The sequence below is a fragment of the Bactrocera neohumeralis genome, chromosome 5 (genome assembly GCF_024586455.1).
Source record: "Bactrocera neohumeralis isolate Rockhampton chromosome 5, APGP_CSIRO_Bneo_wtdbg2-racon-allhic-juicebox.fasta_v2, whole genome shotgun sequence".
In the NCBI taxonomy this organism is placed as follows: Eukaryota; Metazoa; Arthropoda; class Insecta; order Diptera; family Tephritidae; genus Bactrocera; species Bactrocera neohumeralis.
This window is the reverse complement of record NC_065922.1, coordinates 24,470,953-24,497,935: the sequence shown is the minus strand read 5'-3', so window position 1 is coordinate 24,497,935 and position 26,983 is coordinate 24,470,953. Positions and strand designations below refer to the sequence as shown.

The window sequence follows — 26,983 nt, the reverse complement described above, 5'->3', positions numbered from 1 at the left end:
GTTACTAGAACTTACCGTATTTGTTAATATTCTCTTTTTTATTTCTTCCTCTTCTCCCTAGACAATGGATGTGCGACTTCTCGGACGATTGCGGTGATGGTAGTGATGAGAATGACGCCATTTGCAAGGGTAAATATCGCGAATGCTCCGAGTCGGAATTCCACTGCGCCAATGGCAAGTGTATCTCGTCACGTTGGCAGTGCGATCATGAGGACGATTGTGGCGACAACTCGGATGAGATGAACTGTGAGGGCTATAAATGCAAGAATGGCACATTCCAGTGTATGTCTGGTCACTGTATTGCCTCGTACTTCCGTTGCGATGGCGATCGTGATTGTCGCGATATGTCTGACGAAATTGACTGTCCACCACGCTTCCCCGGCGGCCGTTACTGTCCCGAATCGCGCTTCCAGTGTAATAACAATCTTTGTGTTTCACCCTCGGATCTCTGCGATGGCACTGACGATTGCGGTGATGGCTCTGATGAGGATGTTAAGGTTTGCACCGATTTCAACTGCGACACGCTGCGTCGCTTCCAGTGCGCTAATCACCGTTGTGTGGCGCGTTATCAGATTTGTGATGGCATCGATAATTGTGGTGATGGCTCGGACGAAAATAATATGACTCTGTGCGCCAACAAACAGAAGCCATGTGACCTATATACACAATACCAATGTGCCAATAAGAATTGTGTGGAGCGCGCGCAAGTTTGTGATTACTCGGATGATTGTGGTGATGCTTCCGATGAGTTGGGTTGTCACCACACGAACACATGCTCGGAGTTGACGCGAGGCGGTTGCGAACACCACTGCCACAATCTGACCGATGGTGGCTACATTTGCGCCTGCTATCCGGGCTATATAATATCGGCGGAAAATAAGAAGCGCTGCTTGGACGTGGATGAGTGTGTCACACGACAACATACCTGCTCTCACAAATGTCAGAATCTCAATGGCACTTACTCGTGCTCATGTCGCGAAGGTTTCCGCTTGGTTGACAGTCAATCCGGTGTTTGTCGTGCTGAGAAAGAAGATATTGTGTTGGTATTTGCTAACGGACCAGAAATACGTGCCCTGGATCTGCAGAAACGTGAAGAATTTGATGTGATTGCGGCGGAGAAACGTATTGAAGCTTTGGATTATGACGCACAACAGCAGATCGTCTTCTGGGCTGACAGCTACGACAAGACAATCAAACGTTCGTACATGGTGAATGCTCTGGATGGACAGGCAAAGATCGGTTTCGCACAAGATCTCAATATGAAGGGTGGCTCCAAACCAACAGCTGTTGCCGTCGACTGGCTGGCATCTAATCTTTACTGGACTGAGGTGGACCGCACCGGCTCGAAACCACGTGGACGCGTTATGGTTGCTAAAACAGATGGCCGCTACAGACGTTCGATAGTTAATGCCGGCCTTGAGGTGCCAACTTCCATTGTGGTGAATCCACAATTGGGACGTATCTATTGGGCTGATGCTGGTTCTGCGCCAAAGATTGAGGTTTCTTGGATGGATGGCTCGAAACGCCGTCCGCTCATGACCGACCGCATACGTCATCCAACTGGTCTGACTATCGACTACTCCCAAGACCACACAATTTACTGGGTGGACACCAAATTAAACACTATCGAATCAATGCGCCCCGATGGCTCGTACCGTAAGTTAATAGTGAAGGGCGATCAGCTACGTCATCCCATCTCTTTGGATGTATTCGAATCCACGATATATTGGGTGACACGTGACTCCGGCGAAGTGATACGTCAGGACAAATTCGGTCGTGGCGTACAAGTTACCGTTCACCGTAATCTCGTCAATCCGTCCGGCATTAAGGTCTACCACGAGCAACGTTACAACACCTCATTACGCAATCCATGTTACGATTCAAGTTGCTCACATTTGTGCTTGCTCGTACCTGGCGGTCATCGTTGCGCTTGTCCAGACAACTCCGGTCCATTGCCCTCGCATCGCAGCACTGCCGAAGTGATCTGTGACGCTGCAGCTGAGCGGCCGCGTCCATCGCCGCGCATTTGCCCGTGCCAGAATGGCGGTCTATGCCGCGAAGATGAACGCGGTGATTTGTACTGCGAATGCCAGCCCGACTTCAAGGGTGAGCATTGCGATCGCAGCATGGCGGGCGCATTCGGCCACGGCGGCGCAAATGTAACGGCTGTTGTGGTGCCGATAATGGTGATATTGTTGGTATTGCTGACGGCGGGCGGTGCGTGGTACGTCATACGGAAGAAGCCATTGTAAGTATAGAGTTTATTTGTTTTCTTCTGCTATATGCTTTATACAAATTAAAGAGTCTTCTCCACTTTCAGTGGCAAATTGGCGCGTTTGCCCACATTAACGTCGTCGCAAAGTGTCACCTTCCGCCATGGCACGAATGTTGAATTCAACGCTCCAGATTTTCCAGGTGGCGCCTCGGCGGGTCCGTCCAACGATGTAGCTCCCATTGAGGGCTATAATCTACAGACTGTGAATACGGCCAAAACGCGCGACTTCTCGAATCCGATGTACGATGCCGTGCAGTCCGGCACAAACACAGATCCGAGCCTGAGTAATGGAACAGGTAAATGGCAAATATTTTATATCACAGGGAAAGGGGTGTATGGCATATAATATAATTCGGACATGCATATGTTTAACATTTTTTGGTGTCAAATATTTGGATTGATTTGAGATTATGAGTTAGTTAGTTGTATGAAAGTGGCTGATGGGTCTCCAGCGGAAAAGGTTTTCGCTGCGAGAGTGGTTGGAAACGACAAAGAGGTAGACCGCATCTGCGGTATAAGACTGGAGAAGGCAAGCGTGTAGCATGAGCGCCTTGAAGATATTCTTACGTGAGACCTAAACCCAATAGACGCTAGTTAAAGAAGAAGTAGAGCTTATACGTATCAAATTATTTAGTTGTTTAGGGAAACTCTGTCAAAATGGAAAGAAACATCGATTAATAGGACGAAAAAAATTGCCGATAACTAAATTTTTGTTGAGGATTTTTTTAAGAGTTTCGCTGACTCTCATAATAAATTAAAATCTTTATCGTCTATGCTTCTTGGAGGGTTTTTTAGATAGTCCTGTTTGTTGGCATTATCAGCTTTTAGAGCTCTTGTTTTTTTCGCTTGAGAGAGAAAAAGAGAGCTCTGACCCATTTCCTATTTGACTATACTACAACAGACCAGAATACGCTTCAGAGTGTGGACGCAGACCTTGTCGCCACTTTTATAGGATAGTGTCCCTACTAAGAATTGTTCCTTAAAACTCAATAACTGACGACTTTCTTGAGAAGATCCCAGATAAAATTATGGACCCACAATTTCTTATTTCTATTTTTATTTTTTCAGGTATTTACGAAGTGCCACATGATCCCTCCAAAACCAAAACGGTTGGTCCATTCACCGAACCCGTCTCGGCCATATTAGCGCCCAGCAGCATAACACACAAATCATCACCGCAATTACAGTTGCGTACCAGAGAGCTGGATCCGTCGGCGGACACCGGCAAGGATACGCAATATCTTGTTGAAGAGGATAAGTCTGAATGCTGATATAAAATTATATAGAACGAAATGAAACAACAACAACAACAACAACTAAAACAACAGCAACAGCTAGAAAAACAACAACAATATCACCAGCACCACCAACAACAACAAAAACACCAACACTACATATGTAGAAACAACAACAACAATCACAAAACAAATGTAACAAGTACATATTCAAATTACTGTATACAAACAACAACAAAAACAAAAACGCGAGCGAAATGCAAAAGAAAACAACAACACGCCGAAATCTACACAACGCTTTAGAAGCAAACTCAAAACGCACGCCAACTGCGCTTGTAAATTGTAAAGAAATCATAGCAATTATATGTATGTAACTGTAAATTTAGCTATTAGCCGAAAACATGAAAGTGAAACACAAAGAAGAAGAAGCATGCATATTATATACATATTTGTAACTAGCGAAAGACGAAGCGAATTTTTTCGAAATTTTTTAAACGCCGCTTGCTTACAAAACACAACCATACAACAACAACAAAAACTGCTTTTTAAGAATTTACAACGTGACACGCGTTCGTGTGGTGGACAAATTGAAGAAAATAATTGGAAAAAAATGAAAAATGTGAAACACCGTTAGCTAAACATATCCTTTTTCGTGCGAATTGCGCCATATAATACAAATTTATCTGTATGTATGTATGTGTGTATGCACTATAAACAGCTAAAGCTGCTGGCGAAAGCTTTGTGAAAGCTTTATGAAAGCGATGTATGTACGCAGTGGAGAAAGTAGAACAAGTGACGAGCGATTACTACTGATGCAATTATTAAATATTAAGTTAAATTATAAAAAACAACAAAAACAAAAAAAAAACATCAACAAGAAAAGCAAAACAAAAGATGTATGTATATGTAAAAATGCAGGGCAAATACCATATACATGTGTTTAAGTACATATGTATGTATGTGTATGTATGTATTTGCGTGAGAAAAACTTAAAACTTGTTTAGTACACTTGTTAGGCCACAATGTTTTTCGTTTTTGAACACATAGCCACACACACACAGACACAATATATTCCAAAGTAAACATTTTCTGATACATATGTACATAAATTTATATATATATGTATCTTAAACACACAGTTCTTTTACTACACTGAAAAGTGAATTCAAACAACAACAACACATCACATTTTGCTTAGTGTTGAGGATATCTTATACAAATATACTTATATATAAAAAAAAATATATATATACAACTACATTTAAACGAGTATATATTTTTCTGATTGCTAAATGACAATATTACTACAAAAACAAAAACAAAAACAAATATATACTACGAAAAATACATTTCAAAAGTAAATGAAAAATGAAAAAAGCTAATTTGTATCTAAAATAAAATAAAAAAAACGAAACAACAACATAATACTAGCTAAAGTGTAATGCAAATGAAAACAAAAATTAAAAAAACAAAATAATTAATTTAATTTTTAAAAAATTTGCATAAATGTATATGCGCGTAGTAGTATATATATAAATGTGCAATGAGAGTGTTTAAAGTATATTTCCATATATATTTTTCTATATTAGGCAGGTGAAGCAAAAGCAAAAACAAAAAGTAAAATAAATAAATATTAAAAATTAAGTAAAATAAAGCGAAAAATAGCAACAAAAATAGTGAAAATGTAAAAGTAACAAATGAAACGCGAAAATAAGCAAAGCAATCTATAAAAAAAATTAAAGAAAAGAGAAAAAACTTTTTATATACATACATATTTTAAAATGTTTTAGATTAGGGCAAATGAGTAAATAATTAAAAACATAAAAGAATTTAACTAAAAACTCAACTGCAAGCAGCGAAAACCCGGCAACACCACACACATTTTACTATGTTGTTACTAAAAAATGTTTTATATAAAAAAGAGCAACAGCGCAGTAGAGCGGAAAAAACATGCAACCTTATTAATTAACTATTATTAATATTGATAAATATATTTTTATGTATATGTATGTACGTTATATACTTTTTTATTATTATTACTATTATTATTATTTACATATTATTCACACGATGAAAAACAAGTTGGCATAGATAAGAGAAGAGCGAAAAAAAAGTTAAAAAAAAGCTTAAAGTAAATGTAAGCAGGAAGTGCGCATGTAACGGGAATATAACGCTGTGTGAAATTTAACTGTAATGCAAATGTCAAAACACTAATTTTTAAAACTGATTTTCGAAATAGCTGCTATACTAGTTTTCAAATATTAAAATATTATTTTTCAAAATTTTTTAAAAACCAAAAAACATAAGAAAAAAAGTATCATTACTGTATAAAAATAACTTTCCAACTTTAAAACTCCTAAATTATTTTTCAAAATTTTTTAAAAGCAGAAAAATAGAAAAAAACTAACATAAAACAATAATAATTTTCGATTCCTCAGTTTTTAAAAAATAATAGTTTTCCAACTCAATGCAACATTCTAAAAATTTAGATTTAAAAACTGCTAAATTATTTTTCAAAATTTATTTACAACCAAAAAATATTAGAAAAAAACTAAAAATTCCTTTTTTCATTTCTTAATATTTAAAAAATATTAATTTTTCAACTCAATGTAACATTCCAAAAATTGAAATTCAAAAACTGCAAAATATTTTTCAAAATCATTTACAAGCAAAACAATTTTGAGAACAAATTAACTTACTTTTCTATTCAATTCTATTTTTCAAAATTTTTTACAAGCAAAAGAAATTTGAAAAAATTCCTTAAAATGTTTAAAATTTTTCAATTTCCAACACAACATTCCGAAAGTTTAAATTTAAAAATTGCTAAATAATATTACAAAATTTTGAAACAAAGAAAAAAATAGTATAAATTAAATGTGATTTTAAAAATTATAATTTTTCAACTCAACACAACATTCCAACAAACAAAATTTAAAAACGTCCTTTTAAAAGCAGTAAAATAAGCCAAACAAGTATAAAAACAATAATTTTTTTATAAAATTAACTAACAAAAAGTTTTTTTAAACTTTGTAAAATACATTTTTTTTTGTAAATTCAAACTTGTTTTTTGTCATGTCTATCCAGCAGTGAACTTTACAGTTTTATATAAAAATTCCTAAACAATACACACATAGCGAAATAACAGTTACTAAAGCATACAACTTTTCCTCATTTGCAATAAAAAACAAGTTTTCTGTTCTTTAAAAAAAAAAGCTTAGCTTTTCTATAGTTTAATACGAAACAAAAAAGGAAAAAATACATAAAATGCGTTAAAAAGTGAAAATGAAATCAATGGCGATTGTATTACAAATCTGTGCTTCCTTTCATTTAAGAATGTTAGCATAATTTAATACTAGTAAAGAGAAAATAAATATTAAATAAAAAAGGATAATTTGTTGAAATAATAAAAAAAAATATTTGAAAAAAAATTGTTTATTTATTTTAAAACAAAAGTGTAAACTGTAAGTAACTCTCTAGCTTAATTGGCAAAATTTCAGCAATAAAATTGAGAAAATTATTATTAGTATTAATTGTATTTTTATTATTTTTTGATATTTATTTATTAAAAAATTTTAAAATATTTTTTAAATAATTATTTTCACTTATTTTTTAGTTAAAAAACATTTTCCAAACTTAATTTTCCAATAAATTAATTATTTAGCATTTTTCCCACATTTATTTTTTAAAAAGGTAATTAAATTTTCTTTTAATATTTATTTACATTTTTTATTTCTTCATAATTCTACAATTTTACCCAAAAATTCAAATTTTCTTACTCAATGTTCGAATTCTCCAAATAAAACTGCTATAAATTAATTATTTAATAATTTTTTTATCATTTATTTGCTTCAAAATAATTAAATTTTATTTAACTATTCATCTCATAATTTTATTTTATCAAAATCCAACAATTTTAGCCAAAAATATGAATTTTCAAACTTAACTATCCACACTTCATAATGAAACCACTTTAATTTAATTATTTAACAATTTTTCCCACACTAATCTATTAAAAAAATGATGAAATATTATTTTTCTATTTATTTCCATTTTTTATTTCATCAAATTCCATCAATTTTAGCCAAAATTAGCTCAATTTACCCAAACGCAGTGCATTTGCACTGTAGCAGCAGCGACGCCAGCAGCGGAGGCTGCGAAAGCGCGGCGAGCCAAATTCACTTTTTCCCCAATTCCACCAGGCACCCATAAACTGCATATATGCAGCAAGCAACCGCGTGTGTGCGCACAGTTTGGTCGCCACAGAAGTAGCGTGGAAGCTCCGCAACTGTTGGCGGCAAAGTTTCACCAAACTGTTTTGACTTCCGCTGCGCCTAAAAATATGCACAATGAAAAGATGTTTTCTGCATTTAGGCGTCATTTTCAGGCCACATGGTGAATGTATTTAAATCAATGCATGTATATCGCTTCATTTATGATAAAAAAATAAATTTTTGATGAGTTATAAATAAAAATATATGTTTATTAATAAAAATTAAAGCATAATATAATATTATATATATAATATTAATATTACAATTTTAGCAGAGATTTTTTTAATTAGCGTTACTACAATTTATTTTCGTTTTTTAATTGTCATACAGATATAAAGCGACTTTTAAGTCCAAGTCTTCATTCTCTTTAGACAGTATTCGTACAGGAAAAGTGGTGTTTCTTATTATCACATGTTTCTCTGTTAGCGTTTGCAACTCGACCTGCTCGCTGCGACCATTTTTATCCTATTACTTCATTTGTGAAACATTTACTGAAATATATATATATATACAAAGATAATAAATTTGTTAAATATTATAATATGCTAAATTATTAAGATTATAAATTATATTAGATTTAGTCAAAAGAGAAGCTCATAATTTTTCGCTTGTGACTCTGGTAAATATATTATTAGACACCTCTAAGAAAAGCTCTCCAAGTATGAGCTCTTAAGGGGTTAAATGAGTTTCCTCGAGTAAAAAACGGACTTTTTTGAACAATTTTTTTCACTTATGAAAAATGAAATATTTTATTAAAATTTTTTATTATTACAAAAATACACTATTAGCCAAGAAATTCTGAAATTAAAAACAAAAAAATGTTTTAAACTCAGCGACTGCGACGCCATTTCCGGTGACCTCTCGGAAAAAAGGTAACGCCTTACAGGATAATTTAAAGTGAAAAAACACCTAAACATAGAACTTGGACAAAAGAAAAAGACTTAAAATTGGATTTTTGCAGACATTTTACAAAAAAAATTAATTTTGGATGGAAATTGCGCGACATTTGCAAAATCAATCAAAAAAATCATTGGTCCAAGTCCTTAAGAATTGTATCTATACGGAAATGTATAAAATTTGATGAAGATCCGTTGAATAGTTTTGAGAAAAACGCGAAAAAGACGTCGCTCTTAGCCTAGCTAGCTTCGAGCGCACAAGTTCTCAAGACTGTATCTCCGAAACTATTACTCGGATCAACTTGAAAATTAGGACAATATTCTAGAGATGTTGTAGAATTTAATAAGACAAAAAACTTGATTTTTTTAAACCCATAAAGCCATGTAACCCCCTAATTGTAAGGGCAAGTTCCTTCTATGCTATTTTTTCTTATTATCAATCAGAAAAATTCAAATCTCGCTTCTAAGTACTTAAAAAAGTATCAGGTTTTATAGATTTTGTAAAAAATTTAATAATCTTTCATTGTTTTTAATCCTTCTTCAAATTTCGAGCTGCCAAAACAAAAGCTTACGTGTCTAAACACAGCCTTTTCTTGCTGTGGAACAGTTTGAAATACATAGAACTAATTTCTAGTATACCCAAATACATATGTATGTATGTCTCCGTAAGTGCTGCCTATTTTTACATAGCAGATATGAACTAATGTCCTCACTTTTTGACATTTCCGGAAGCAGACACATACTACCCAGCAAGTTAAGCCTACTGAAACTCCAAAACATTGAAAGACCTAGCACGGAAACTATACGATAGTTGGCTTGCAAGGTTGAAAATACTTTGTATAAATAAACTTATTGTTGCCCACAGGCAATAATTGTTATCATGATAATTAAACATAGACAATATTTTGGCTAATTGAGACAGTATATTGCTTTTGGCGTAACAACTATCAAACTTGATTGCAGACAATATATGGCTGATGAGTATTGCCATCTTCTGATTGTTATCAAGGCAGTTAGTTCGCTGAGCACACTTGATATTTTGGAATATTTATATGTATGTACATATGTACGTACATTCGTATGATAAATAAAAAATAGAGAGACGGTTGACATCTGGTTCAATGCTATTTACAATGAATAGAAATACAAATTGTTACAATATATTCACAAAATCTTCTGTTTTAAGTGCTTAAGATATGAAAAATAAAAATAAAATATTTAACGATACTTATTGTGAGCTGTGAGAGTCTCATTTTTGGGGAAGAGTTAGTAAAAAGGTATCAAACTCTCAGACACCAAATTGCAAAATATACTCAGTGCAAAATCCAATCAATGCGCAATCTCAATTAACAATAATAATTACCGACAATAAAAAATTGCTTTTCTAGACGTGAGGTTAGAACCGCAACATATACAAAGTTACTCACGACTGATGTTTGTTTTTGTTCTTCTTCTTGCTATACTCTTGTATCATTTTATATTAAAGTTTTGGCATTTCATTGAAACTGAACTATAACTTTTCAAAACCCTACATACCGAATTTATGGACTTCGATGCCCATGCCTGACTTTATACCGAAAATATGGTTCACTTTGTGGGATATGATAATATGTATATGCATGTAATTAAGCGGATTTTATAATTTGAGAAAGAATAAATAAAAATAGACAAAATCGTTTCAGTATTCCCACAACTACCATATACCTAATATAAAGATTTCCGAACTTCCACATTATTTGGGTCAATATGTGAGATATCTTAATACATTTGTGAACGTATAATTTTCGATATACATACATATGTATGTATGTATGACCACTATACGACGGTCCATTGTGTTACTTAGGTAAAATTAGTCTGGTAGGCCAATAAGCCACGCATAGATCAATTTGGTCCTTTGCGATACCAGATGAAGTTCAGTTGCTATGTCCAAGAGGAGTAGTCATCCCTTAGGATGCCTGCGCTTGAAGCGAATTTTAACAGACTCTGCGTTCTCACGATCAATATCTCGTCCAGTGTAACATACCGTGGGGACCCCAGATGCTTACAGCGTTGTCTTGCCAATTCGAGACAAGTGCACAAGCGATGCTCTATTGTTTCTCTGGTGCCCTGTGCCAATAGGAATTTTGTGTATTTTATTGTGTTACTTAAAACTCCTATATAATAGCTCATAAGACTCTTATAAATCGACAAATCGCTTTGAGTCTATCACAAATCTGTTGAGCCGGCTAATGTCAGTTTCGGCTGCGCCTCCTGGTAACCGCAGGTAAGACTGCTCTTCTATACCCTGACTTTTATATCATTTTATGCTTTAACAAATGCGCATGTGAAGGGTATTATAGCATCTATGAAGGGCACTACAGTTTCGGTTCTGTAAAAGTTAACGTTATTTCTTGTTTGCAATAAAATTTTTTTGAGACAAATGTTTTCACATAAAATAACGTTCACTCACAATTTTCGCGAATAATTGGCCATAATAATTTAATTTTAATTATTAGTCAAAGTTTTGTGTATTTTAACACTTATTTATCTTTATATTTTCGAGTAAAATTTGCCCAACACAACCTCAAAGTCCATGCATTTTCAGCTATTTTTAATTAATATTTAATTGTTTGTAAACAATATTCTAGAGCTGCGTTTGACAGTTCAGTTCATTGTACACTGCACACACACATGCTCACACACATTTATGTTGCTCATAGTATATTAAAGAAGAATTCTTGGTAGCATTCCAACAGAACTCTCCGCTAAGCTCACGCGGCCATATGCTGTTTTTTAGCGAACTCACATGCGCTCGTTTTCGCAAAGCTTTTTGGATGCCACCCAACACCATGCAAAGCTAAGAGAGCGCGAAGTCACTAAATTTGAGGCGACTGCAAACCTGAATGACCACGTACTCAACAGTCTAGCTGGAGCGTTTGTAGTGCGTGGTGGGTACTTAATCGATATTTTTACGCCTTATATGCACAATTTATATAAAAAGAGAGTTGTTTGTGCAAATCACAGCAAAATCAAAGATAAATAAATTCAATTAATTCAGTGAACGCCGATAGAATGCTATCGCGATTGCTCACATAAAAATAGCAAATGCAATAATAAATAAGTGAAAAGCAAATATGAAAAACGAGTGAGCAGTAATAAGAGCCAATTAGCATGTAAAAAGAATAGAAAAAACGTTGAAAAGAACGAAATAAATACTTTGCACACAGAAAATCAAAAATAAATATATATTTTTTTTGTCTGAGAAAGTGTAATATTCCACATCGTTCTTATATTTGGCCATGCTTGTGTTTGGTTAATAGAAGAAAGCAAAAATTAAAAGAAAAAACTGTCGATGCAAGCTGCATTTGACCCACTTCTGTGCAGCACCCATTTGCCACTTTGCCAGCAATTCACGGCTGCAACGCGCAGGTTGAGTGTCCGTCTGTGTCGGCAAACAGCGCTACAGACATAGCGACAAACGCGCATTGCCATTGAATTGGCTTGACTGACTGCGGGCTTTTCGTTTTCGCAGCGTTGGAATGTCACGATTGCCGGCTTTTGGCATTTCTAAGTGTTCTCGTTAAGAATTCTTGTTGATTCTTCGCTAATTATTGTTGTCTTAATTGCTTGTAGGCACTCGACAAAGTCTAAATAACAAAATAATAATTTCTATTGAAAATAGCTAAAGAAGTAAACAATTTAGAGAGTGAAAACTAATACATATACATACATATATATATATATATAAGAATGTTCATTTGTGCGGGTTAGCTTCTTCTCTTCTACCTGCTTCTTTATTTTTTGAATTCTTCCACCTTTTTTCGTGAAATATTCGCTGTTTTTCGGCACATGTTGCGCAACTTATGACCTTTCTCCTATGTTCGTTATGAGATTAGCATAGAACGAGCGCTTAAAAGTGCTGATAAACGTGTGGCCTCAAAACAGTTGACAATTTGTGAATTTAAAGGCGTGAAAGCTTGGCCATAAAAGTAATTAGTTGATGGAAAATGTAAAAAGCCGTGTGAAAATGATTTTTAATTGATTACAATTGTGCATATCCAACGATATATATTATGTACATACGTACAGGGTGCGCTATCTTTCACACATGTCGATAAAAGGAAATTAAAAATTTACAAAAAAAAATTCTATACTGTTATTTGAGCGAAATTTTTTATTAGAAACAAAGAAAACGTTAAATCGGTTGCACCGAAGCCATACTACCCTTCACAAAAAAGTCTCTACACTAGAACTTGATGATTTCAATTGGTCAGCTTGTATGGCACCAATATGCCGATCTAAACAACTTCTTTCGAAATTGTACTGTTGCATTAGACAAAAACCGATGCCAAGTGATATGTGAAGATATTTCATCAAATAAAAAAGTTTTCTATTAAGGAACTTGATATGGATCGATCAGTTTATATAACAGCTATAACCATTAGTTGTTCGATATCAGTGGAAAGGAAAGATTCTTGGAGAGAAAAGAGTGTGTGCAAGATTTCAGATCGATATCTCAAAAAATAAAGGATTAGATGGAGAGATAGGCAAACGGACATGACTAAATTGATTCAGCTCCACACGCCGATCCTTTATATATGTACTTTGCTATAATTTATTGAATCTCCGACTTTTACTTTTGTCCATATCATATCAGCCAATCCGGGTTATCATTGAGCGGTAGCGATTCACAGTAACGTGCCTGTCTTGAGCATCACGGAAGAAGTACGGCTCAATGACGATGCGGGCCCCTAAACCGTAATTATTTCAGAATGCAATGGTGACTCATGGTGTATGTGTGGATTGCTGCCTGAGCAATAACCCATATTTTGCTTATTGACGAAGCCATTCAGCCAGAAATGAGCCTCATCACTGAAGATGATTTTTCGATGGAAATCCGGATTTTTTCCAAGTTTTTGCTCAGCCCAATTCGCGAACATACGACGATTCATGTGGTCAAACGGCTTCAGTTCTTGCATCAATGCGATCTTGTAAAGATATAGGCCAAGGTCTTTTCACAAACAACGACGTCACAGAGATACCCAACGCTTGAGAACGACGTGTGAGATACTGATTTAGGTCTTCCTCAATTGATGTGCTGGCGTCAGCAATATTCTCGACACTACGGACACTTCTTTAACTCACTGGCACGGAAACATTTTGTACTGTGCCTATGGATTCAAATTTTTACACTAGACGCTCAATTGTTGATCTGACAGAACGATTATGACGACCATAAATTGGACGTAGCGCTCTTAAAGTTGAGGCCACTGACTCTGAATTTCGGTAGTAAATTTTAATAATTTCGTTTCGTTTGCTGTCCCTATCAGTGTTCTTTTGTAGGGCCCTATTGAAAAACCTTATATGGAAAAATGTTGCGAATTTTGCTTCTTTTTCTATTTTTCTGCTATAATTTTGAACAAAACGCGTTTAAGAATTCAAGTTCGCTTAAACTTTTAGACATATTAAGAAAGCAATTTATGATAGAGAAAAAGAAACGATGTTTTGAGCCAATCACATGGAATGACCTCCTTAAGTGCGCAAATTGTCACTTTTTATTGACGTGATGTGGGCTAATTGATATCAAAAAATTTCCAGTTCTCCAAATTGGGCTATTTTGCTTATTGACGCCACAAAATAGAGAGTAATGGAGTTCCAATACATACATTTTTCATAGTAGAACGTCAATATATTATATCGTCACATTAATTCGCTTTGAACCGATTCATTTTTAGACAAGTACTGAATTACGGTTTCTATAACAAGTAAAGCTGAAACCGTTAGTGTAACAATTATCAATATTTCTGTTATTCAATTTTTGCATAACGAGATGAAAAATGGCGCACCCTATATATCTATCAATGGAAATAGTTTTCGAAATATATTTGCACTATTGTTAATGGCCAATAAATACTCATTATCTTACGGCTTAACATTTTTTAGCTTACATGAGTATATTGTTAGGCACACTGATAACGACAACTATGTAAAGTTTTTAAAATTGTTGTTTATTTTCAAAATAGTGCTCTGATATAGCATTTTTAGTATTTTTTGGCGCTTTAATAAAACATAAAGGTATGGTTGGGAAATATTAACAAACATAAATCGGCAGCAAGCAGGTTGGAAATAAAGTATAGTATATACTTATTAGGGTGTCCGTTATTTACCAAATTTATTATTTTTGACGAGACGCCCCCTAAACTTTTAGTTTTACATCTAAAAACAAATATCAGACCATAAAAGTTAACTTTAACCTAAAATAACTTTTAAAGGAGTGAGTATATCGACAAATTGTCAAGACTTTTTTTGTAGAGCATTCAATTCTGTACAAGAATATGACTTTTTTATTCCTACAAACGAAAAAGTTCCAAAGAAAAAAAAATATTCGTAAAAAGTGGCAAAATCCCATGTCATTTAAATGGGAAATGGATCGTGTTTGGGGCAAGGTTTATTATGAAAATTAAGGGCTTTTTATGGTCTGATATTTTTTTTAGATGGAAAACTAAAAGTTTAGGAGGCGTCTCGTCAAAAATAATCAATTTGGTAAATAATGGACACCCTAATACTTATGTATGTGTACATTTAATTTATTGTTCAGTGAATATTTTATAATAACTCCAGTGAATTACTTCCACATTATTTTATATATATGTGTGCGTATGCCTATGTGCAACCAAAGTTATAATTAAATTAATTTAAATGCGAAGCTTTTTGTACGCTTTGGACACACACACACATATAAACATTTTTACCAAAAAATTAGTACCAAACAAAATTGATTAGATATGAGTTTTAAAAATAGTTTTGATGATTTTATGTTGTTATTTTTTGTGATTTAATCACTAAACACATACATATGTATATACCTGGGAACATATTGTGTAGTCAAGTGATATGTTTTATCTCGCAATGCGAACCGCTTGGGGCTATTTCTCTATTTAGTTGTGGATTTTTATATTTCTTATGCAAACAAACATTTTTATTACACCTATACAATAACAAAGCTAGAAATAGGAGCAAATATAATTTAAGTACGGTAACTATATAAATACTGATAGCGAATCTAGCTTGTGAGAAAAAAAAAACAAAAAAAAACAAACAAACAAAACAAAAAACAAAGAAAAGATACAATTAACAATTTTACTGCTTACTTTAGTATTTCTATTGTATAATTTAATTTTATTTTCTATAAACTTTCAACATAAAGTTGAACTTTTTAGTTATGTACCGTAAAAATGACTGTGTCATAACTTAATAAATAAAAAATAAACATATTAAAACATACATAGGAAGTAAGGAAGGGCTAAGTTCGGGGATAACCGAACATTTTATACAACTAGCAAGAATCAAAGACCGGGCAATTCATTCAGATGATGGCAAAACTTTCTGTTAAAAAATGTTACGAAAATATTAACCATCCAATATTGGATGAAATCGTGAATAAATTACATAAGTTGGGGATAATATAGATTCGATCTTATCTATTTTTGCCGATACTACATACAATTAACATGCCACAGACCAATAAAATACTCCTAGGGTTTCATTAAATACCTCATCTACCATCTCCAATATATGTGGAGTAAAGTCAGCGGGATGTTCCTGATGTTAATTATAATGGTTTGTCAAAAAAGTCTTGCGGTATTTTTATTGAATTTCTTTTTTTTTATTGAAATTGAAATGAATTTTTGATGACTCATGCCCAGCTCTTGACCGATGCTACGGCTGCTACTATGCCGGTCTCTTTTGACCAATTCACCGATTTTATCGCAAATTTCGACGACAGGCCTTCCGGAGCGTGGCGCATCTTCAACCACCTCTACACCAGAACGAAAACGTTGAAGCCATCGTTGTGCGGTGGAAATGGAAACTGTATCGGGTCCATAAACTGCACAAATTTTATTGGCAGCTTGAGATGCATTTTTGCATTTATCGTAGTAGTACTGTAAAATATGCCGTATTTTCTCTTTATTTTGCTCCATGTTTTGCGACGCTATAACTCACGAACGACCTAAAAGAAACGACAATCAATCAAACACGTGTAAGCGCGTGAAATGACGTTTCCAAAAAGGTATAGCATGACCCGATGCGACGAATAAAACTAGAACTACGCGCTTTCAGCGCCAACTAGCGAAAATACCGCAAGACTTTTTTGACAACCTATTATAAAGTTTTCGTTATTCTGGCATACTTTATGCCGAATATGTCGGTCAGTGTATCAAATCGTGAATCGAATCGTATGATAATCCCGCCCACTTCTCATATAACGGTACTGTTAAAAGCGAAGTGCGATAAAACAATAAGTACGCCAGTGACATAAAATTTACCAACGAGATTGTACATGAAGACTTTAAAGAGCTGGGGTCAAAATTCGACGATAGCTGTGACACCACCCACATTTAGGTGAAAGTTTAGAACTCGGGACCTGCTAAACTGATTTGAAGCAAATTCGGCTCATACCATTCTACCGGCATTCCTATGTTGCAATGCGAAAATGGGGGAAATGGGATGAAAACCACGCGTACTTTCCACATAACATAGTTTTAAATTCCACTTGACTCTTTCACTTTCCAGTATATATCGGAATAAAACTTAGCGCGAATAGCGCCTTTGAAGTTTGCCACCTTATGACCAACAATTGTTTAAATCGAGCCAAACTGTTTCAGACCCTAGGTACAAAATATGTGAATCAGACCCAAAAATCGGTTAATGTGTGAGATATATACTTGAAATTGAGAGATTGAATCGGCCCAGTACTTCCATTAGCCTCCATAAATTTAATATAAAGATATGATTTGAATCCCGTGCCACTGTAACAAGGAAGTGCTCGTAGACGACGTGCGAGAATATTGCTGCCGCTGGCGCATCAATTGAGTAAGACCCAAATCAGTCTCTTACACGTCGTTCTCAAGCTTTGGGAATCTCTGTGACGTCGTTATGGCGAATTTTTCGAAAATATCTTTGCCTACATCCTTACAAAATAAAATTTACGCAAGAACTGAAGCCGCTTGACCACCAGAATCGTCGTATGTTCGTGAATCAAAATCATCTTTAGCGATGAGGCTCATTTCTGGCTGAATGGCTTCGTCAAAAAGCAAAATATGCGGCCGGCGGCGTCAATTTGCCGTACCTCTTCTGTGATGATCAAGACTGGCATGTTACTGTGAATGGGAATCGCTACCGCTCAATGATAACCGAATATTTTTAGCCCGAATTGGCCGTATATATATAGTATATGAAATTTGGGGTAATACGTGAGCCAAGAAAAAAAGTGTAGTAGCGGATGTTTGGACTCAAGGAAATGTTTACCAACATTTTCTGTTAAAAATTAGCTATAGACACTAAGGTCCACATATTCGGTATCTGAAGACAATTTCTCAATGTGAGATGGCATACTTGTCCCTCCAAAGTCTACTTGTAGAGGGTTTTATATACTATTGCTTGATGTATATGCTGTAAAATGAAAAGGTCTATGGAATTTAAAACTTTGATATAGAGCGTGACTGTAGACCGATTTTAGATATAAGGGCACAAACATAATACCATGCGCCATATTTGGTTGAAATTAGTAAGTTGTTCCTGAGATATAGAATTTTACTTATAGGTGGGTGGTGCCACCTCCATTGTTCAATTTTGATACCGATTCCTATGAAACCCTTTCGAATCATCTTGGATGTTAAATTTAATGTCACTGACGCTGACACTTTTAGATTTGTTAATCCATTGCAAGCACTTTTGAGAAGCTTATATTTTTATGATGTAGAATTTATTGCTTTACTTCCGAATAAAATTATTTATTCATCATTTTTAAATTTGCTCCGATTTTGTTCATAGATTTTAAAAGCTCAAAGTACAATTTACTTGTAAGTTTTACGTCAGACTGCGCAATAAGTAAATATAATATTTGATTTAATTACACATATGAATATATAAAATTCGAACTCGTTTGAGCACATAATCTAATAATGATAAAGCTGTATGAACACTCTTAATCAAGCATCATTAAATTTTTATAAGCTTAACCTAAACCTCTACCTACATTGCGTGAGAGAGTCTTATCAAGTTGCCTTCAAATAATCATTACAACTTTGTACGTATTTGATGAGGCATTTCTTACTAGACAAACTAATATATGCTGCTATACGTAGGTTGCCGTTTATATTTGGGATTCGAGAACAAAGACAAATTTTAAGAATTTTCGAAAATTGCTTATAGTTTTTCAAAATATTCTCCATTAAGATCTATTTCATTTTTTAATGTGTTTAAACCAATTGTCGAAGCAATTTCGCCGCTTTGATTGAGGTATCTCCAAAACATGCCTCTTGAACTTGACCGTATCGGGATAAACTTGGTTTATTTTTTACGAACGGTCGTTCGATGCCAAGTCAGGACTACATATACTCAATCTAATCGATCTTTTGAGTGCTCAAAAATGCAGTTTCAGTTGAAGTGTGAGAGCCAGCATGGTCCTGGTGAAGAGTGATCTGTCTTCGGCGATTGGTTTTTCTGATTTCTTGAAAGACAACTGGCAAACAAATGGGTGTATACCATTCAGTGTATATGAGTAGGTATGGTTGCGTCATGTTCAGTTTTTCCAAAAAAACAGACAACCATTTCTCTGCCCCAACCATTTCTCAATCCCAAGATAGGTCACAAGACGATCTTGCAATATCAGTTTGCACACAGCATCAATAGAAAACACACAGAAACAAGAACTGACTTTAGCGACCTCCACGAAACTCATCTTGGAGTGATGTACGACGTCGATTGGGTCACCATGCCATCGATAAGCACTAGTCCTTGATGGGACTTCATCGCCAAAAGTCGCATTAAGTTCATCGATGTACTGTGGCTGACAGGATCCACGTCGAAAGTTGCGAGTTCGCGATTTGAATTCATTTTTTTCGTCGAGAAGAATATTTTAAGTTACTATAAACAACACAAATAGCACTCATATGTCAAAAAGTTCTGAGTATGCCTACCATCAAAAAAGTCAAACTTTACGATAAAATTTTTAGTTTTCAGATTGCAACACTAGTGTTGCCAGACCCCGAAATATATAAGGCAATCAAGGTATAATCTTTTCTGCTACGCTATGTTACAGCGAAGACATACTTTTATTGTTATATTACGGAAAAGAGTTAAAAGAATTAAATCTTCCCGAATTTATTGTTTTATACTCATGCGAGCAAACAATTTGTGAGGAATATTCGCAAAAAAAATATTTATTCCCTCAATTGTTTAATACGGTGCCAATAAATTAAATTTTGTTTAATATGTAGTCTAAATATTCATATATTATAAATGTATGTTCATCTGTATGAGTGCGGGTTATCAACTCACAGCCCAATACTTCTACCTATATCGCTACTAATTTTTAAGCCAAACAGAAAATTGAAGAGCACTCAAAAGTCAAGTGTAAAATCTGTTAGTAGTAGACAAGTATTGATTGATATTGAGTGGTGCGCTTTTGTGGGTGTGTATAGCTTTAGGTGTTCGAAGGCACACCCGACAAGAAAAATGTTCCATAAATCACCAAAAAAAATATTAAAATAGAAAACGGTATTCAATTTATTAGCGAGAAATGAAGAGTTTCAAAACTTTTTAGCCCTCCGAGACACTAAAGTACTATATAAGTAGCTTGCTCAGGTTTTAAATATAACTGGAGATTTTAGATTAACTGCCGAGGACTGAATCGTGCTAGAGACATTTTTTTATAATTTTAAAACTTTTTTCACGATTTTGGTTCTCACCCATAACAGGCGTATTCAATCTCTCTGTTCTTTATATGGAAATATAAGGAACCTGACTTTCAAATTTATTCAAGAAAACCATCAGAAAGTGTATTTTATATGTTAGATTGGTTTCTTCATTGTTAAAATATCAAACAGCTCTTGTTTCATCAGCTGTTTTCTTTCTGACAACTGTTCGATGGCAAGAATGTTTAAAATAGCTAAAACCAACTTCAGTCAGTGGATACATTTAAGGTTATACTGAGACCTAATTGAATATATACAATGTGTCGAGGGATCAAAAATTTGGTGAATAAAGTATATTAATTTTCATTTCTTAAATTAAATATAAACAAAAATTTTCTTTGTTTTAAATACATACAAGATCAAAAAAAGATCTATGTAGTGATTAATAGAATTTTATTACATACATACATATGTACATATGTATGCATATATGTATATGTACCTTTGTTTTCAAACATTTTTTATAGCCGTGCACGGTTTGCCAAAATTTGCGAAATTTATAAAAAATTTATGAATTTTTCTTAAGCCCAAAATATACGCAAATTTCTTTTTGTTTACATTGCAGTTGTTGATCAGCAATGGAAGAAATGTAAATATGTATATTCATATACATACATACATATCCTAAAGACATTTGCATATATGACTTTTTTAGACTTTAATTTGTATAGGTACGTACTTGACCGTGTGCCAAATGAGCCGACAATGAGAACACAACAAAAATGTACTCTCCCAACAGTAGCCCGCTCAAAAAACTGCAGAGCAAACAACAGCAGCTTCCGTCAGCTGTTGCGGGTGCGTGACTCAGCTAAAAGCTCAACGAAAACAAATTGTCACTTCTGTATTGTGTGCGATGTCGATTTTTTGACATTTCCGCCAAGCGCCATATTCGCATTGCGCTTCCATTGTTGTTTGGGCGTTTGCAGAAAACACACAAAAGTTAAATGTCAAGTCAAGCAAAATTGTGTATACAAAAACAAAGCAAAAAATAGCATTGTTTTGCTCAAACTTATATTTACACACTCACTACCACTTATGTACAACGTTTCTCTCTCTTTAACGCTCTTACTTATTCTTCTTCTTACTTTCTCGTATATTCTCTGTTTATTTTTTAGCAACTCATACTAACAACAACTTCCAGCGTCACATAAAAGTTAACAGCACCAATACCAGCCATCAACCACCAACCAATACACACACACATACACTGACAACAGGCGAAGCGAACTTTCGATACCAAAACAAAAACAAACAGGAAGAGGAACAACAAAAGCAAAGCCAAAAACATGAATCGCATCAGTACTGCCGTCTATCGCCATTGGAAGTAAGCTACCCTAGTTGAAATTGTAGTTCGCAGTTCACTTTGACGTTTCTGTTTGTCAACGCGTTGCGTTTCGTATCAGTCGTTTAGCTCATACATATATACATACATACAACTTACTTTGTAAAATCGCATTAATATTACTTACGCTTTATCTCACTACTTTAATTCGTTGCTATTTGTCGTTTACTGTACACACTTTCTTTATCGCTCACCGCTCGAAAACGCTCGTACATAACAGCAAACGCGCCGCATGATTTGCCTACTTTTGGCCATTTGTGCACACATAATACACAGTCGCTCGAGACGCGTTGGAAGAGTTGTGTCGTCGTCGCAGTTACCGTCGCAGTTGTCGTTGTAATCCTTCATTTTTCGCTCAACATTTGACAGACATAGCGAAAGTGTACGAATCGCATCGCGCATGCAACAAACGCTTGCTTATTTGCTTCTAGAAAATTAAAAATTAGTGATTTGCTAGTTTTGTAAAGACTTACAAACTTTACTTGATTTCTTTTGACTAATTTAGTGCTTCGCTAGCGAACATCGCGCAGGCGAATACCAGCCGTAGTTGTAGACTCCCGGCAGCAGCTTTTATAAACGCCAAACGCGAAATGTCCTCGTCATCGTCGCATAATGCCGCCGCGTCGGACAAATGTCTGTCGCTGGACAACATAAATCCGCAATTCATCGAATTGGAGTACGCCGTGCGTGGTCCACTAGTCATACGTGCTGGTCACATCGAAAAGGAATTGCAGCAGGTGAGTGGCAGCTTTAAGTTGTATAAGAAAACCAATTAAACGTCAGAAAACGCTAAAAATTACTGAAACACCACTTTTAGTATTTAAACACTTGCTTTCAAAAGTATTTAAGTTTACAATTTTATTTATTTTACTCCTAGCTAAATTTCTCTCTGACATTTTATCAGCTGTCAATTAATCCTTTTGTTTATACACGAAAGTGAATATTCCAATTGGCATAACTGTCTTGCCAAAACATTAGGATGGTGTACTCAAAGTTCAGTTTTTTATTAAACTGCTATAAAAACGCTTTTATTTTTATTTAATGATTTTTTTTATTTTAACTGAATATTAAAATATGTAACTATGTGGGTAACAGAAAAATAGCATAATTCTTCGATTTAAAAAAATATAAATATTTCTACTGTTCCAATTGGCATATCTTTCGTGCTAAAACATTTGGCCGGAATGTTCAAAAATCAGTTTTTATTTTTTTTTAGTTTAATCGAATATTTAAGTATATAATCAACCTAAAAATAGTTTTGTTTCAATTAATTGTCAAATAACAATTTTTGGAAAGAAATTTATGTAATAAAAATTTCATTATTACAAAATTATAAATAAAATAATCTGAAAATTTTTAGTTTTTATGAGAATTTATGCAAGAAATATTAAAAAAAAAATATTTTATCTTCAATGATTACACATAAAACAATTATTAATTTATTAAAAAACCGTTACTTTTCAAAAAACAAAAACAACAAAATAAAAAAATAATTATGAGAATTTGCTTTGAAAAAATTCTGCCGGCTGTCTTCATTTTATATATGTATATATTAATTAATATATATTAACATATTTGTAAATTAATGTTTTTAGTGTGCAAAAAATTTTAATACGTGAGCGAAATTCAAAATCTATCAAATAATGATATTACTTTGCTAATGAATACAAACAGAAAGCAAAATGAAAAACATGTGACTAAATTTAATATTAAAAAATGAAACAATTCTAAGCTATACACTAATTAGTTATTCAATGAGCGTTTCATTTGCACAAAACGCAACTCATTAAGATAGCTGGCGAAAAAAGCTTAACAAATTGAAATTATTGATGTATGAAATGGGAAGCTTTTGGGTTAGGCTAATAAAAAACAATAAAGTGATTAGAATAAAATTATAGAGACGTGTGATAATACATACATATGTATAGGAAAGGATGAAAAGTGTGTGATAGAAGGTGATACAATAACCTAAAAAATCCGCTAAATTACTTTTTTGGGCTAAAATTGTATGATATACAAAATCAGAGCTTTAGAGAGATTTTCGAAAACGAATAGTGATCCTTAAAATTTGGTATCGTACGCTTTTAAAATATAAAAGCCTGAAACTAGTAAAAATTATAAATTTTTATAATATACCTGAAGGTGTTGGTTATATTATTTTAACACTATTATATTATTTAATATTATTTTCTAATAAATTTTGTTTTTCAGTTATTTAAAATCCACTTTAATATCAGTTTGTTTTGTGCAAAAACAAAATTCTGAACAAAAACTTTTTTTATTCTCTGTATGGTGTGTACATACCCTAATATACATACTTAAAAAGCAAACTGGTTTTAAAACACGCGCTCCCCTTTTTCGCTCATTACTTTTGACAATTGTATTCTATTATTCATTAATTCGTATTCGTATGTGCATATTATATGAAGCCGGTGTTAATGTAGAGGCATAAATACATGCAATTACACTAGTTTATAAAAGAAATGCAATGCAAACAGCGTTTATGTACCAAAAAGTTTACTTCTAAAATACTAAAGTTCAGTATACGATGATTCTAAATCTGCTCACTTGTTTCAACGCAAATAAAAATAAGTGGCTGATATAAAATTAAAAAACATTGTCCATATGTACTTATGAATATATGTATGTAGTATACCTTTAATATAAATTTGTATTCCTTTATGCGGTCATATCGCTGTGATATACCATACATACATATGTATGTATAATATACATACATTGTATATACATTGTATATACATACATATAGATTATTGCTTACATAGTTATACATATGTATGTATACAAAGTCACCTATCATTCGAGAAAACAAAATATCCATTGCAACCTGAAAGCAAACAAACATTTCTAAATACAATATTTGCTTAGTATATAGACGTATCTACATATGTATGTATATACATATGTTTGCATTGCAAGAACAAAGATAAGTGTATACGCAAACAAATATGAAAATAGCACAACACAACGAAAATTAAATGAACAATTTATCACATAAAACGAAAAGCGGATGCATTTGCCGCACGCCGTAAGGGGATCACCGTCATTTATCTGCCCACCAACAAGTTTACCGGCATACTTACATACGTACCCATTTGCGAGCTGCGGCATTGCATTTTATTAGAGCCCACTTGGTTCTAATCAAAGGCCAGTTAGCGTTGCTAGACTTACATATGTATGTACATATGAATATAGCATGTCAGGTGCTTGGTCCATATGTGTTTACATTTGAACGCTGCGGGTATAAATTTATGGTGTATAAATATGTATGCGCTGCTCTGAAAAATTATAAAAGAACTCGCGAAATATCTTTGTATCGCTATATGTATTTATAGCAATATTTGCGGATTGTATTGTTATTGTATTATTGCCTTGATGTTACCTGTTTATTAGCTTATTTAGAAGCTTTTCACAGACAATTACTAATTTTTTGGATACTGATAGATAAAAGTAAATATTTGGTTGGCGATTTTGTTATTTATCGCTTTATGTACGTATTTCCAGTGCCTTCGAGATATGCCGCCTCGAGTCTAAAAATTGTCAAGTCGGACTATTAAGGGGTTACATGGGTTTCTTCGAGTTTTTTTTTCAACAATTTTTTTCTCATATAAAAAAATAAATATTTTATTAGAATTTTTTATTGTTGCAAACATACACTATTAGTAAAGAAATTATGGAACTTTTGGAAAAAAATTATTTTAAACTCGGTCATTGAGACGTTATTTCCGATGACATCTGGGAAAAAAGATGGACCCGCGTTGGCATGATAACTCCTTACAGGATCATCTAAAGTAAAAAAATACGTGTTTTAGTTAAAACCTTAACTTAGAACTTGGACGAAGGAAAAAAACTAAAAATTCGATTTTTTCCAGACATTTTTTCAAAAAAAATTAAAATTTTAGTAAAAATTTCGCGACATTTTGGTTTTTCGAAGAGTTGTAATCGAAAAAAAAGCATTCTTTCAAATCTTTAAGAATTATATCTTAAACAATTTTACAATTACACTATTAATTTTACTTATTGGAATGTGTTTTCACCCAGTTAATTTATTTTAGACTATAAAAAGAAAATAAATAATAAATGCCTCTCTTGATATTTGTTTTTATAATTGAAATTTAAGTGCCACTTACATACATATATATACATAGTTATTTATATGTGCGTATGTATATACATATATACATTTTTGCATGAAAAATTAATTATTTTTATTACTAAGGCACCCACAAGCTCGTGACTGTTATAGGAAAACAAAAAATTACAATGCAAATGCCGTCTTCAGCCGAAGCATGACCGTCTACTTATGGAGACTATTACAAATATTTATTGTTGTACATACATATGTATGTATATAGTGAATGGCAATTCATACTGATGCCTTAATGGTCATATGCGGTGGCAAGGACAAGTGGCACGCTCGCATTGAGTCCTTGCCTTTCCTTAGACCGAATGGAAAATTGATTTTCACTTAAAGACACGGTAGCCAAGGTCCTCAATGAAAATTTTACAAAGAAAAACTATATTAAGGAGGCCTTAAAACCGGCACGAACAGAGTGTAGTTTTTGTAGTATTTTAAAATGGCATATAAGGTACTCATTTCAGATGATAAATGAAATTTTGAGAATATGAGAAGGAGACGTTCTAGGAAGCAGGTGTAGCCCTCAGCATAATCACTGCTTTTATTGTTATACTTTGAACAGATCGTATTAGGTTTGCCACGAAGTTTGTAATACCCAAAAGGAAACATTGAAGGGTCTATATATAAATTATCAAGATGAGGAGCTGAGCCGATTTAGCCATAACCGTCATGTATGTTCGCGTATACATGAACTAGTCCCTCAGTTTTCAAGATATGGATTTGCAAACGTATTTTTATCCTCAAGAAGCTGGTAATTTGTCGGAACCGCCAAGATTTATCCACTTTAAGATACAGCTGCCGTACCAACGTATCAATCAAAGATAAGTCCCTGTATGGAAACCTTTTTTATTTGACAAAATATTTTCGAGAACAAGGCTATAATCCCCGAACATATTGTTCAGATTGACTACTATAGCATAAAGCTGTCATACAATTTGATTGATCATGATACAGAACTTTTATGCCATAATACGTTCCTTGATGCTCTGCGAATCATGTCAAGTCTGTCTGTTTGTAAAAAATCGAGTCAAACTTATATTGTTTAAGATTCAGTGTTATTACAG

The 26,983-nt window shown here is 33.7% G+C and overlaps 2 protein-coding genes across 4 annotated transcripts in view; both read left to right on the top strand.

Moving 5' to 3' along the window:
* LOC126758729 (low-density lipoprotein receptor-related protein 2) overlaps nt 1–5,646 on the top strand; it is a 466,647-nt gene extending 461,001 nt beyond the window's left edge. For 2 of the 3 annotated variants that reach the window (XM_050473093.1, XM_050473094.1), the window contains exons 13-15: nt 62–2,248; nt 2,303–2,571; nt 3,344–5,646. In XM_050473093.1, the coding sequence (XP_050329050.1) occupies nt 62–2,248; nt 2,303–2,571; nt 3,344–3,546 (2,659 nt within the window). In that variant the 3' untranslated portion in view covers nt 3,547–5,646. The remainder of the gene's footprint in view (nt 1–61; nt 2,249–2,302; nt 2,572–3,343) is intronic. The other variant, XM_050473095.1, reaches the window with a different exon arrangement.
* Nucleotides 5,647–11,530: 5,884 nt separating this feature from the next.
* LOC126760760 (alanine aminotransferase 1) overlaps nt 11,531–26,983 on the top strand; it is a 32,824-nt gene continuing 17,371 nt past the window's right edge. Inside the window, exons 1-3 of the mRNA XM_050476640.1 lie at nt 11,531–11,607; nt 21,534–21,742; nt 22,266–22,497. Of these exons, the coding sequence (XP_050332597.1) occupies nt 21,705–21,742; nt 22,266–22,497 (270 nt within the window). The 5' untranslated portion in view covers nt 11,531–11,607; nt 21,534–21,704. The remainder of the gene's footprint in view (nt 11,608–21,533; nt 21,743–22,265; nt 22,498–26,983) is intronic.